Here is a 16,104-nt window from a genome sequence, read left to right on the forward strand (position 1 = left end):
TCTTTGTGACCCCATGAATCACAGCACGCGAGGCCTCCCAGTCCATCACCAACTCCCAGAGTTCACTCAAACTCTTGTCCATTGAGTCAGTGATGCCATCCAGCCATCTCATCCTCTGTCGTCCCCTTCTGCTCCTGTCCCCAATCCCTCCCAGCATCAGAGTCTTTTCCAATGAGTCAGTTCTTCACATGAGGTGGCCAAAGTATTGGAGTTTCAGCCTCAGTATCAGTCCTTCCAATGAACACCCAGGACTGGTCTCCTTTAGGATGGACTGGTTGGATCCCTTTGCAGTCCAAGGGACTTGCAAGAGTCTTCTCCAGCACTATAATTCAAAAGCATCAATTCTTCAGTGCTCAGCTTTCTTCACAGTCCAACTCTCACATCCATACATGACCAGTGAAAAAATCGTAGCCTCGACTAGACGAACCTTTGTTGGCAAAGTAATATCTCTGTTTTTTAATATACTATCTATTAGAAAGTAGTAAATACATTTTCTTTTCTAAAACAAAGAACCAAACCAAGACAGTACTTCAATCCCTTGCAATTCCTATACCAGATATGAGTGGTCAATCTGGAACATTTTTAATTTTCCAGAGAAGAGGCAGCACTTAACTAAGTGAAAGTATGCTTCTAAAAACAAGCTATAAAAAAATAAAATAAAATAAAAATAAAAACAAGCTATAAGACTTATGTGTGTTACTTTAATTTACTTGGGACTGGAGAGTGATAGTGGGAATAATTACATGGGATTACAAATGGTGAAAAACAAGCTTTCATATGTGTAGTACTACCATTAAATATTAACCTTTAATATCTTCATACTATACAGACCTTATGTGCAGGAATGAGGTTAATAAGAATGGAGTCCAATAATTCTTGAGTAACTCCATCACCTTCCATGATGATAGAACTCATCAAGTCTAACATGTGCATTTGTACCTTCTTATTGTGGCTATTGCTTTTAAGAAAAAAAAGAGAGAGGAAAAAAAAAATTAGGCTTACCAAAGAAAATCAAACTTCCCAGTTTAAAGCAACTATCTCAAATGTAAAGGATTTTTCATTTGAGCAAACCACACCAATAATGGCAAAGAAATTTTGGCTGTTTCATATTTACTCTCATGATTATTACTAAAACAGCTAAGAAATCACTGTAAATTATTTCATACATACAAAAATTTAATTAAGCCCCATACACCTAGAATTCAAAGAATGGGTTAAATTCAATGAAACAAAAATGTCAACTTCAAAGAAGTCTTCGCTTACATGCCCCTGGATTTTAAAAAATGATAAAATTTTAAGGAAACAAAAAATGTACAAGATAAAGAACGTAGATAGCTTTTCATCCTTTTTGATTTTAATAATTCCCCCCCAAACGACAGAACTATAAACACAAAGAAGGCCTATGTAAACACTTGCATATCTTTGCCACTAGAAGTTTTAGTTCAACAATACTGAAAATCCAAAGTCTCATGTAAAATGCTACCAGAACTCATGACTTAAGATTCTGAAAAAGTCATCCTGCTGTCTCTCAAAGAATTTCAAACAAACAAATGAAAAATCAACAAGGTATAAAGCCAGAATCAGTTTTAGTCCTGCTTCCTTAGCTAGTGCAGAGTCAAGGGCAGGCTTTCTCAATAAATATGTCTAGTGCTGGTATAAACTTACCCAAAAAGACTGGCTCCAACAATTGTTAAGTCAAGAGAATATCTAGGCTTCTCCCTCTCTGACTGCATCTTAACTAAAGACTTGACCTGTTCGTTTTCACGTTTATCAGAATATACACGCGAAGACAAATCAAGAAAATGATATAACTTAGTTGTACTACTACAGACAAAGGGAAGTTTAAATTAAGACTAACCTAAATGTTATTATCATTTATGTATCTCTTATCTGTAGTTTTTTAAAAATAAGCTTGAAATAATGTATAATACACTTGTTGGGCACCTAGTGGTAAAATCAAAGATCAAAATTTTAAAGTTAGTGAAAAATTGTCCTATTGTTAGATTCACAGTTTTCTAAACTTTTAGAAAAATACTCTCTCTCAAATATCTTGCTTACTAAAGGCCAAGACTGTGCAAAAATCAACTATATAGGAGGATGTGTGTGTGTGTGTGTGGTGGGGGGAGGTAGGCAGTAAAGAACAGAGATACTCAGCTTGATACAAAAAAACGAAGAGAGTATTTAGGTCTCAGATCCATATCATTTGTGAATAGGAAAGGAGTGAAGGAAAGAGAAATGAAACAGACTTAAAAATTATTTCCATTAGTTTCAGCCAAGATTCAATAGCAGGATTTACTCTTCTACCTGAAACAGTTAAAAAAAAATAAACAAAATACATGAAAACATATCAGACCCTATACACATGCTGCTGAAAGAAGGGAAGCTTACTTTTTCTACCTATAAAAGTTTCCAGGCTTCAGTACAGGAAGAGAAGATCCTAATGGTTTTTCTGGGTCTGGAAAGACTACAGTTTGCAGGGCAGAATACCAGAGGGGAGAGAACTACTCAAGAGAGCAAGCTCACAGAGACTACCCGAGTCTTCAGGTACTTAGTGATTAGCATAGGCTGGTGAAGACATCTCTTGAGTCTGAAAGGAGCAGAAGGAATAATCCCTGGAATTCACACAGGTCATACAATGTGTGTGTTTCAACTACAGTGGAAAATCTTACAACTCACAAGGTATCTAGTAATCAGAAGTGTAAGCCCACATATCCAAGCAGCTCTGTGAGTTCTAAGCACAGCAAACAGAAAGAAAACTCCACTGTGAGACATCATAATTGAATTGTTTAAAAGCAGCAATACAGAGAAAACCTTAAGTGGGTAGAGAAAAAGAAGATACATTATTAACAGAGAAACAAAGATTTAAAATGACAAAAACTTATCATTTTAAAAAGTGTAAGCCAGAAAAAGGGGAACATCTTTAAAAGTACTGAGACAAAAAAGAAGAGAGGAAAAGTATTATTAACATAATATTCATACCATGAATATAACTTTCAAAAATGAAGGTGGAATATGGGTTTTTTCAGACACAGAAAAACTGAAAGAATTCTATCAGCAGTAGACTTGAACTATAGGAAATGTTAAAGGAAGTCTTTCAGACTAAAGTAAAATAATGCAAGACGGAAATCTGCATATATACAAAGGAATGAAGAACACCAGATATATGGTAAATGTGTCAATGAATACAAATCAATAAATTCCTCTTTCAAAAGGCAAGTCTTATTTTACTGATTTACCTCACTGTGATTTTTTTCAATTAAAGAATTAGGTCAAGAATAAATTTAGATCTTTAGATTCAGAAAAGAAAAATATTAAAAGGATCAAAGAAAGCATGTGTATGTAAAAATAATAGAAGAAAAAAGTATAACCGCACAATATTAAGTGGACTTAAGTGGACAGTCAAGGTAACAAAATGGGCAGGATAACAACTCAGGCGTTTCTTTATCATTTTGTTGGTAATTTTAATATTAAAAGAAAAAGTTACAAATATGTGGCAGAAAGCAAACAATGGCCACAAACTGTTCCCATCTCTGTATGTACATGTCTTTAAAATGCTACTCCTCCCAACAAAATAGGAGTCTATTTAACCAACCTTTGAATCTGGGTTTGCCTATGTGCCTTGCTTGGCCAATGAATTAAAAGTAAATATGAAGTGTGCTGAGGTTTTAAAAAGTGCTTCTGTGGTGGGGTGTGCCCTTCTTGCAATTTCTGAAACTGAGTCAGCATATGAAGAGACCTGGATTAGCCTGCTGGATGATGACAGAGTGACATGTGACCCAGCTGTCCTACTACATCAGCCAGTTTGCCAGATGTTCTGCTGCTGCTGCTGCTAAGTCGCTTCAGTCGTGTCTGACTCTGTGCGACCCCATGGGCGGCAGCCCACCAGGCTCCCCTGTCCCTGGGATTCTCCAGGCAAGAACACTGGAGTTGGTTGCCATTTCCTTTTCCAATGCATGAAAGTGAAAAATGAAAGTGAAGTCGCTCAGTCGGGTCTGACTCTTAGCGACCCCGTGGACTGCAGCCTACCAGGCTCCTCCATCCATGGGATTTTCCAGGCAAGAGTACTGGAGTGGGGTGCCACTGCCTTCTTCAAGATGTTCTGCTAACTGACTGTAAATACAGGGGCAAGTCCAGCCCTGACAAAATGAACTACCAAGCCGAATCATGAGCTAAATAAACTGGAGTATGTTTTAAACTATCAAGTTGTGGGTTGCTTTGTTATGAAGCAAAAGCTAACCAACACAAAGGTATAGTTTATACATTCTATCATTCATTTAAGGGCCTTCAGTTAGTTGTCGCAGGAAGTTTTTTCTCATGCAATCTTTTTATAAGCTTCTATCACTAGACTAGGTTGGTCCAGTTTATCCCAGGTTATATTCTCTTCCTACCATTCTAGCTAAGGAAAAGAAAAATATGTAATAGCATTCATTAGAAACCTACAGAAAACTTCAGAAATGTGCTATTCAATACTGAAGTTGCTATGCAATGGCCATTTGGCTACTGCCCTACGGAAGTCTGGATAGAGCCACATGTTGAAATAATAATAATGCTTTCTGGAAACACTGAAATAAAATATATTATTTAAATAAATTTCATTTGTTTCATGTTACCCTTTCTTAATGTGGCTATTAGAAAATTTAAAATATATTTGAGATATATTGCTTGTATATAATGTAATGCTACAGAACACATCTCATAACAATGCTTGGTTTACTAAAACACACACACACACACCAGGATGAAGCATTGGACTGAAATCTCACACACACACCCCCACCCACTGGATTAAAATCTCACACATACACACACACCAAGATCAAGCACTAGAATGAAATCACATATATACACACACACGATGAAGTACTGGACTAAAATCACATACACCCACCAAGATAAAGCACTGGACTGAAATCTGGTGGGCTACAGTCCATGGGGTCGCAAAGAATCAGACATGACTCAGTGACTAAACAACATACAATTGATACCATAACTTAAAACGTCACTATAAAGACAAAGAGAGTTTTCAGACAACAGAATTATTTTCCTCTTTACCTTAAGTCTTCTAAGGAAAACATTTCCTTTTACCTAAAAGATCTTAGTGTAAATACACAGTACATAACAATTCAATATGCACAGCAAGAAAAAGAGACAAACAGAAAAGCTTAAAAAATAACTTACTTGATCACTGAGAAGAGAGTCCTAAAAAGCTGAATAAAAATTTCATTGCAATCTTCCAATTCAAAGCAGATGTTATATGATTTAACCCACGCTAAATTCTTAAATAAATAAACAAATAAAATTATTCACACATACAGAGAATAGTTATACAAAAGTAGGCTCATTAATAAAATTTAATTTTTAGAATTAGAAATCTATATTAAAGCTTATAACACCCCAACATATAAAACTACAATTGTTTCAGCAGTCATATACTCTGACCTTGATATATATACATACAAAATATTAACTGTAGTGAAAATTAATTCAGTTTAATCTCTTTTTGGATTATAAAAGAATGAAAATAAAATCTCAATGTAACAGTTTTGCCCAAGGAATATGAAGATATGAAGAATGAAAAAACATATTGTAAATGATATTTTCTTAAGTGGGCTTTGTATAAAACAAACAAAATGATTCATTTTACATTAAAAAGTTACTATAAAGAATTTCCTACAACATAAAATAGTGATATTAAATTAAAAAATTTTACCTCTAATAAATAAAAGTATCTATTAAACTGCGGGCTCTTTGTATCCTCCAAACCTTTTAACTGTCTGGTAATAAACAAAAATATGTCCTGTTTCAAAAAATGATAAAATAAATTAATTTAGACACAAATACTTATTACTTTCACAATATCCTAACAGTCTATATATACATTCTCTATTAAAGACAACAATAAAAGAAAATTTTCCTTGGGACTAGCCTAGTCCATTACTCAAAATATCTGGAAAAGAGCAAATCATTTAAAATTACATCCTTTAGAAGCAAAGATAATTACTGCCACATATCTTTAGGCTCCCTCATTCTGAGAGAATCATAGGTTCTATGTCTTGTTACCCTTTCTTCTACTACAGAACTTCCACTTTATTCACCATCTTTATATTGTATCACGGTAATTATCTTCAGTTAATGTACTTGGATATGAAGTACTTCCATTACAATTCCCTAGATGTAAATAATAACTTTCAAGACCTATTTTTGAATTTGATGTGTGACTACAAAGTTGTGTGGAACAAAACCAATAATAGACTAGTCCAAGGGATTGTATTTTTCACAACAGTGCTCTATTTCTTAATAAGCTTTCTTTAGAAGTTTTAACCCCAAATAGTATCAATATGGAGTAACCTGATTTACGGGCTATCTGAAAGTATTCATGATATGAAAACAGTTTAAGAGATCAACTCAAAAGAGGAGCTCCTCAAACTTTTCAAACAAAGGCAGAACCATCAAGATGAGTATGCAGCTTTGCACATAAAGTAACTTTCACGGGCAAATAGTCATTTGAATGTGTGAATTCTGTTATATAGTTGTTTTAAAAAGTGTCATTCATCCACCATCCCTTCAATTCAGTCTTCTGGCCTTTAAGATAGGTTATCCTGAAGGTCAGATATGAGCAGACAGGGACCGTTTTGACTGTATCTTTCAAATGTCTCATAAAAATACCAGTCATTTTATGGATATTCAATGAATATTAACTGAAAAAATAATTATTTTGTTTTTAGAACTTATGACATAATCTTCTTACGATGACAAGATGACTAAAATGAAACCTATGTTCCTAAGGGTATTAAGCTAAACTGTAAAAGAAGACCAATTTTGAAAAGGTTGTATTTACCTTAAGTTTATCATGGGAAGTATATGGAGCTTCTGGGGCATAGATTCGAAAGATGTCAGCCAAACAACATGCTACAAGGAGACGCACATCTTTATTGGGATTCCTGAGAAAAAATTCAGATGCCAGATGCAAGGCTAGTGGGAGATACTGCTGTTTTTCATCTTCTGAGTCCTGATCCATATCCATAAAAGTCTTTACTACCATCTGCAAAAACGTATAAAAGAAAAAAAGTCAACCCTTGATGTTTAGAAGCCAGTGAAAAAGTATATATATTTACTCATCTCCATTACAAAACAAACTAGCCATCAGTTACTATGTACATCTTCATTTAAGAATCTGAGTAAAGACCACAAGCATGCATAAGTACCAACATTTGGATTATTGACAGATGCATAATCTGCATTTGTACCACTTTTATGAAGAACTTAAGACTCTCATTATTAATGTTATATCTAGCTCAGGTAAAAATTTTATGGCGTGAGAGTTACCTGTCCAGTAGCCAAGAATCTGCCTTCCAACGCAGGGGATGTGAGTTCAATCCCTGGTCAGCAAACTGAGATCCCACATGCTGTGGGGCAACTAAGATAATGTGCTCCAACTACTGAGCCCTATGCACTCTAGAGCTTGTGTGTGAGTGCTAAGTCCCTTCAGTAGTTGACTCTTTGCAATCCCATGGACTGTAGCCTGCCAGCCTCCTCTGTCCATGGGAATCTCCAGGCAAGAATACTGGAGTGGGCTGCCCTGATCTCCATGGAATCTTCTGACTCAGGGACTGAACCTGGGTCTCCTGCACTGCTGGCAGATTCTTTACCTTCTGAGTCACCAGGGAAGCCCCTGGAGCCTGTACTCCATAACAAAGACCCAGCCCAGTGGGAAAAAAAAAAAAGTTCATAGCTTCATGTGCATTCATGCTAAGCCACTTCAGTCCAACTCTTTGCAACCCTATGGACTGTAGCCCCCAGGCTCCTCTGTCCATGGAATTCTTTAGGCAAGAATACTAGAGTGGGTTGCCATGCCCTCCTCCAGGGGATCTTCCTGAGCCAGGGAACAAACCCAACTCTCTTTTGTCTCCTACACTGGCAGGTGGGTTCTTTACCACTAGTGCCACCTGAGAAGCCCTGGCAGCTTCATATGCATAAGCAAATCATTTGATATTTTGTAACATTTTCAATTATGTTTCTTTTACACTTATTATCAAAGCTGCCTTGACTTAGGCTCCTTAAACCTATTAAGTTTCACACTTTAATGGGTTTTGCAATTCACAATAGAAAGCACTAAAGAAATAAAAGGAAAAAATAAATATTTTTAGGCAGTTATATTTCTGATTAAAAGTCTTAATTATAAAATAAACTGTGGTCTTATTTATGGTTATAAAACTAACAAATGCACATTTCAGAATCACTCTAAAAGACAAAAAAAGTGTAATGAAAGAATACCATAATTTCTCAACTCCAGAAAATAATCACTATTTACATTTTTGTGTATTTTATGCTGGTCTTTTTTCTCCATAAAGATGGAAATAACCATATAGTCATTTCCTTTTCATTTATCCAATCACAACCGTTTCCTCATACCATCAAAAATGCTTCCTTAAATAAATCAGCCCTACCTAACGAGTAACCACTGTCAAATATTGAAGCTGTACCTCTATTTCTATTTTGACAAGACTTTTCATCATTTTTGTTTGCCTATGCTGGTTTTAGAAAAGGCAGAGGAACCAGAGATCAAATTGCCAACATCCACTGGATCATGGAAAAAGAGAGTTCCAGAAAAACATCTATTTCTGCTTTATTGACTATGCCAAAGCCTTTGACTGTGTGAAACACAATAAACTGTGGAAAATTCTGAAAGAGATGGGAAAATCAGACCACCGGACCTGCCTCTTGAGAAACCTATATGCAGGTCAGGAAGCAACAGTTAGAACTGGACATGGAACAACAGACTGGTTCCAAATAGGAAAAGGTGTACGTCAAGGCTGTATACTGTCACCCTGCTTATTTAACTTCTATGTAGAGTACATCATGAGAAACACTGGACTGGAAGAAACAAAAGCTGGAATCAAGATTGCCGGAAGTAATATCAATAACCTCAGATATGCAGATGATACCACCCTTATGGCAGAAAGTGAAGAGAAGCTAAAAAGCCTCTTGATGAAAGTGAAAGAGGAGAGTGAAAAAGTTGGCTTAAAGCTCAACATTCAGAAAACTGAGATCATGGCATCTGGTCCCATCACTTCATGGGAAATAGACGGGGAAACAGTGGAAACAGTGTCAGACTTTATTTTTTGGGGCTCTAAAATCACCGCAGATGGTGACTGCAGCCATGAAATTAAAAGACGCTTACTCCTTGGAAGGAAAGTTATGACCAACCTAGATAGCATATTCAAAAGCAGAGACATTACTTTGCCGACTAACGTCCGTCTAGTCAAGGCTATGGTTTTTCCTGTGGTCATGTATGGATGTGAGAGTTGGACTATGAAGAAGGCTGAGCGCCGAAGAATTGATGCTTTGGAACTGTGGTGTTGGAGAAGACTCTTGAGAGTCCCTTGGACTGCAAGGAGATCCAACCAGTCCATTCTGAAGGAGATCAGCCCTGGGATTTCTTTGGAGGGAATGATGCTGAAGCTGAAACTCCAGTACTTTGGCCACCTCATGCGAAGAGTTGACTCATTGGAAAAGACTCTGATGCTGGGAGGGAGTAGGAGAAGGGGATGACCAAGGATGGGATGGCTGGATGGCATCACAGACTCGATGGACATAAGTCTGAGTGAACTCCAGGAGATGGTGATGGACAGGGAGGCCTGGCGTGCTGCAATTCATGGGGTCGCAAAGAGTCGGACACGACTGAGCGACTGAACTGAACTGATGCCCAGCATGCAGGATCTTAGTTCCCTGACGAGGGATAGAACCCTCGTCCCTGTATGGGAAGGTGCATTCTCAACCACTGGATTACCAGGGAAGCCCCATTGTGCTCGGTTTTTTCGAAATACATTTTTTTTTCCCGTTATCTACTGAAGTGATACTTTCCTCCTAATTCTGTTACTAGAATAAATCCCACTGACTGGTTTTCTAATTACAATACAATTTCAATGTATCACATACACTGTCTTAAAATACAGACAGGTATAGTATAAGTGACTTAATCTGAAAAACAACACACAGGAGGATGACTGTAAATCACTATTTCTTACAAGTCTAAATACAAACATCAAGAATGGAATCAAAGAACAATGATTTTGTTATACATGGCTTTGTGCTCATAAGAAGGGAGCAGTAAAAATGGGAACAGTCAATATCTGGAGAATACAGGAGCTCTCTGTACTAGTCTTGTAACTTTTCCAAGTTGGAATATATATCAAAAGGAAAAGCAAAAATTGAAAAGAATACATTTACCACAGGATATGGGACAAAATACTCATATCAATAGTTCAAATGAAACCTTAAGACTTGTCTTTAAAAAAAATTTAACAATGTTAAATGTTAATTGGGGGTGGGGAGGATGCATTATTCTTTTCCTGATTTTAAGAGATTTTTAGCTTGATCTAGAGATGTTACGGATAGAGAAATAAAATCACATGTATAAAGCATTCTAATCGTACTTTAAAAACTTTTAAATCAGAAATGTGTAAGGCATAGTGATTTACAGTCATCCACACTTGTGCTGTTTTTCCTAGGTTCAGCCATTCAGGTGATACTTGTCTCCATTTTATGACAGTGTGTGTGGTGCATTCCTTTCTGAAAGTTCTGAATCCTAGCAATTCCCAAGGACCAGAAGTTCTTTTTAAAATTATTATTTCTTATCACACTATTATTACTTCATCCAGAGCTTTATTTCTTCTGACATGTTTTGAAATATTTGTGTTTATTCCACTTGATTTTAACACAAATTAACATATAGCTGAGAAAAATGTTTCCCCAGTGTTAGAAATGATTTCTTTCACCTAACTTTTGTCAGGAGAAGAATTTTTAACTGTCTAACAGCTGTATCCTTAATGATTAGAATAAGACTGGCACAAAGTAGGCATGCAAACTTTTTTCTTGTGGAAAGAACATTCAAATTCATTACCTGGAGAAAACCATAATTTGAAAAGATACATATAACCCCAATGTTTACTTAAGATCTATTTACAATAGTCAGGACATGGAAGCAACCTGAATGCCCATTGACAAAGGAATAAAGAAAGAAATGTGGTGTGTGCTTGCTTAGTCGCTCAGTGGTGTCCAACTCTTTGTGACCCTATGGACTATATAACCCACCAGGCTCCTCTGTCAATGGGATTTCCTAGGCAAGAACACTAGAGTGGATTGCCATTTCCTTCTCCAGGGCATCTTCCCAACACACGGATCAAACCTGTGTCTCCTGCTTGGCAGGCGGACTCTTTACCCCTGAGCCACCTAGAAAGCCCCCAAGAAATGTGGTACCTGTATACAACAGAATTATTACTCAGCCATAAAAAGGAATGAAATAATGCCATTTGCCATTTGCATGGATGAACTGAAGAGACAATCATAATGAGTAAAGTATGTCAGACAGAGAAAGACAAATACCATATAATATCGCTTAATATGTGGAAACTAATAAAATGGTATAGAAGAATCTGTTTACAAAAGGGAAATAGAGTCACAGATCTAGAAAACAATGTCATGGTTACCAGAGGGGAGAAGAGGGGTAAACGGAGAGATTGGAACTGACCTATACACACTACTGTGTATGAAACAGATAGATAATAAGGATCTACTGTGTAGCACAGGGAACTCTACTCAATACTTTGTAATGATCTAGTATAGGAAAAGAATCCAAAAAACAGTGGATTTATATCTAACTAATTCACTCTGCTACACAGCAGAAATGAACACACTGTAAATCAACTATATTCCAATTTAAAAAATTACTTAAAACACCAAACAACAAAGCAAATCATTAAGATTCAATAAAGATGAGAAGGAGGTACAAAAATGTTTGTTCTATTATTCTCTATGAGTGTTTGAAATATTACATAGTTGTAAGGACTCAATTTGATTAGGTAAAATGAACTTTGGTTTTTAAAGGGTTTGGGTTGCAAGTATCCAATAAGACTTGAGCTGCTTGGTGATTTTTCAGAAAAACTATTTCAACTGTGTTCCAACTTTGAGGTTCCCAGCAGCCCTGGTAGGGGCAACAAGACAAAGCGGGGGGCAGGTTGGAGGGGTCTCTTAGTTACTGCATCTGAGCAGCTGGCTTTTCAATAGCTTTATATATCAACCTACTGTTTCTGGGCCAAAAATCAGTGCCCCAGGCTACCTCACATAAATACTAGGAAGCTTTGGGGGCGAGGAGGGTCGGAGTTTGGGATTAGTACTTGCAAACGACACAGAATGGATCGACAATAAGTCCTACTGTATGTATAGCACAGGGAGCTATAGTCAACACCCTGGGAATACAGGCACGTATAACCGAATCACTTCGCTGTACAGCAGAAATTAACACAAACTATTCTTAAATAAAATTTGTTATAATTCATGAAATGCCTTTTTAACATCTACTCTGATAATATATATTATGTATATTAAAAAAAATATGACCTATATGGCCCTACCATTCTGGCAAAAAACTTTATCAGTTCTAGATAAAGATCAGGTCAATCAGTATATAACATCTGTTGGCTAGAAATTTGTTCAGAATTCTTGAGTAAATATATTCTAAACACAGGTCTATAGCAGAGGTCACAACTCAAGGGGAGGGACATGCAAATAACCACTGGGGAGAAATGGAGAACACAGGCTCCATGCAAAGAGCTGGCTTCAGTTAATTGCTGTCAGGTGAGAATGCAGACCTAGTATAGAAAATCATCAGTTGATCAAGATACAACAAAATGTTAAGTGAAATCATCTGCTTGAGAATTTCAGCAACTCCAAAAAGTTCATACCATTGTGAGGGATAAGCAAAACATATCTATGTGGTCCTCAAATCAACAATATTCTGTTAGAAATATTTTAAAGGAAAAATGTCAGCACACAACCATATTTTCAGGTAGGCAAATTATTCTGAAAAGCTGATTCCACATTTCTTTTGCACTTAAATAGTTTTCTTTAGGTATAAAAACTATGAAGAAAATATTCAATAAACTGATTATTAAAATCCAGAGAACCTTCTAAATATTAATGAGGAGCTTTCACATTCTCCTAAGTTATAACACAGAAAATACCATTAAATTAACATTTTCCATACCAAAAAGTAATGGTAAAGATAGACCACTTTAGAATCTATGGGAAAAAAAAAAAAATTAGTTCCCAGTGGGATAAAAGTCAAAATTTAAAAGGAACATCTAAGAAACTTTTAAAAAATAGAGTATCTTTATGATCTTGAGTAGGAGGGATTTCTCAAGAAGGTAAAAAAGCACTAGCTATAGAATCTTTCCATAAAAGTAAAACTAATGTGCGTTCATCAGAAGATATCACTAAAAAGATCTAAAAACACATGCCAATGAATGAAAGCAGATATTTGTGACATGCATAACCAACAAAGAACCTATCTAGTATATATAAAGAACTCCTAGAATTCAGTAAAGAAAACAAACCCCAAGTGTAAAATGGAAAAATGACTAGGTAGACTAAGTACTTTTTGAAAAAAATCTCAGTCAGTATAATGGGGAGATTAAATCCTATTGACCAAAAAAATAAAATAAATCCTACTGACAGCCAGGCAAATGCAAAGTAAAATGTGGTAAGAGAACTGATGTTCAATAATACTCTGTTCTCTGAACTATGAATATGGTTTATGTCTTCACTGATTAAGGTTTTTCTCTTCCAGACTGACTGAATATTGGGACAATCACTGCATCCTTCTGGAAGGACATGCCATGTACTGCACCACACACCCTTTGCACACTTCTATCACAATGCTATGCTTCCTGCTTTCTTATTTGTCTCTGCCAGGGCTATGGCAGCACCTGATTTCTATGTCTTCAGCACGAGTTGGGCTTGGCGTATACTTCACAGTTTGTTGAGTGGAAAAGAAATACATTCCATCGTTACTGCATAGCTTTTAGTGCACTGGTTTTGTATATTTTGTCATTTTAACCATTTAACCTTTTCGGATGCTACTGTGAATTTTAACATCATTTCATTTTCCAACTGTTGGTTCCTAACACATACACATACAATCAATTTTTCTATACTAAGCCTTTCACACTACTACTCAGCTTTACTGGTTCTAGAGACTTGCTTATACATTTCTCAAGATTTTCTATAAATGCAGTATTGTTAACAAATAAGGACAGTTTTATTTTGTCTTCTCTCATCTGTGTGTCTTTTGTATCTTTTTCTCATTGTGCTAGCAAAACCACAGCAATATAGAGCAAAAGTGAGAGCAGACATTTTTGCCTCTTCTGAAATCTGAAAAAGAACATCGTCTTTCACCATTAAGTTATGTTAATGGGTTTCTGTAGATGTCTTATCAGGTTGAGAAAGTTCTATCTATCTTGTATTCCTAATATATTATTATTTTTTATGAAGAACATGTTGAATTTTTTTCAGACACTTCTATATCAAATGGGATGATAACACGGTTCTCCCAACTTACACTAGTGTTAATATGTTGAAATAAATTAATATCATATAGTAAACAAAATTTGCACTCCCAGGAATAAACCTGGCATGGTGGTCACTGTGTTTTGCATGTGTGCAATGCTTTGGGGTTTTTTTTTCCTTCTAGTTTTGGTTTGTTTTTTGTTTTGCTGGCTGGATCTCCTTTGCTAATATTTTGTTGTTTATTAAGGCTCTTGGTGTGCTGCTGCGATGGGGTTGCAAAGAGTCTGACACAACTGAGCAACTGGACTGAAGTCTCTTGATACATAGATTTCTTTTCTAGTAATATGTTTTGTTTTGGTATCAAGGTAATATTGGCCATATAAAGTGAACTGGAAGTGTTCACTCTTCCTGTTTACTGAGTTTGTGTAGGACTAGTATGCTTTTTCCCTTCAGTGTTTAATAGAATTCATCAATGAAGTCATTTGAGTCTTTATTTGTGGAAAAGCTTTTAGTTGCAAATCTAGTTTCTAAAATCAGTATAAAGCTATCAGGTTTTCTATTTCACCTTAAGTCAGTTTTAGCAGTTTGCATTTTTTCCAGAAATATATCTACTTCATTTAGGATACAGAATTTACTAGCATAAATTGGCTTATATTATGCCTTTTTTATCCTTTTAATGTTTATAAAATCTATATGAAGTCCCTTCTTTTTTCACTAATGTTGCTAATTTTTGTCTTTTTTTTCCTTGAGTGTTCTAACATAGTGGTCTCAAGGAGTTTCCTAGGTGGCATAAGTGGTAAAGAACCCGCCTGTCAATGCACATAAGAGATGTGGGTTCAATCCCTCAGCCGGGATGATTCCCTAGAGGAAGGCATGGCAACCCATTCCAGTATTCTTGCCTGGAGAATCCTCATGGACTGAGAAGCCTGGTGGGCTATAGTTCACAGGTTCGCAAAGAGTGGGACACAACTGAAGTGACAGCACGTATGGAGTGGTCTCAAAGAGGAATGAATTTGCCACACATCTCCAGGGGATATGTGCCAACGTCTGGAGACATTTTTAGTTGTCACAACTGGGAGAAGGGGTTCTACTGGCATTGAGGGGTAAACACCAAGGATATAGCCAAACATCATACAACATATAAGACAGCTCCCCATAACATTTATCAGCCTGAAAGGGTCAACATAGGCAAAGTTGAGAAACCTTATCAAACAAAAGGTTTTGTCAATTTTACTATCTTTTCAAAGAACTAATTTTTGGTATTATTAGTTTATTGTTTGCACATTTTGTGTTTGACTGATTTCCATTTTTACCCTTTACTATGTCCTGCTCTCTACTTTCTTTAGGTTTAATCTCCTGTCTTTTTCTAGGCTCTTGGGGTAGAAGCTTACAACTGATTCTAGACTGTTCTTTTCTAATATAAACATTTAAAAGCTTATGGAAATAAATTTCTCAATAAGCACTGCTACGAAGTTCAAAATATTTTCTAATTTTCCTTGCGATTCCTTCTTTTATTCATATATTATGCAGAAATACACTAATTTCCAAATATTTGGGTTATTTTCTGGATATCTTTTCTTATTAATTTCCCATCTAACTCCTTGTGATCATATATCCCTGTATGAAATAGGAATTGTATTAAATGTATTGATATTTGTTTAATGTCCCACCACATGGGACAGTGACTGTAGCCATGAAATTAAAAGACGCTTGCTCTCTAAAGAAAAGCTATGACAAACCTGGTTACTGTCTTAAAAC

The 16,104-nt window shown here is 36.0% G+C and overlaps 1 protein-coding gene across 2 annotated transcripts in view; it reads right to left on the reverse strand.

Moving 5' to 3' along the window:
• PDS5A (PDS5 cohesin associated factor A) overlaps window positions 1-16,104 on the reverse strand; it is a 123,068-nt gene that overhangs the window by 75,786 nt on the left and 31,178 nt on the right. For both annotated transcript variants that reach the window (XM_069593928.1, XM_069593929.1), the window contains exons 3-6: window positions 6,839-7,042; window positions 5,711-5,797; window positions 5,179-5,276; window positions 832-958 (exon numbers count right to left, since the gene is read on the reverse strand). In XM_069593928.1, coding sequence (XP_069450029.1) covers window positions 832-958; window positions 5,179-5,276; window positions 5,711-5,797; window positions 6,839-7,042 — 516 coding nt within the window. The remainder of the gene's footprint in view (window positions 1-831; window positions 959-5,178; window positions 5,277-5,710; window positions 5,798-6,838; window positions 7,043-16,104) is intronic.

This window comes from Ovis canadensis, chromosome 6 (genome assembly GCF_042477335.2).
Source record: "Ovis canadensis isolate MfBH-ARS-UI-01 breed Bighorn chromosome 6, ARS-UI_OviCan_v2, whole genome shotgun sequence".
Classification (NCBI taxonomy): Eukaryota; Metazoa; Chordata; class Mammalia; order Artiodactyla; family Bovidae; genus Ovis; species Ovis canadensis.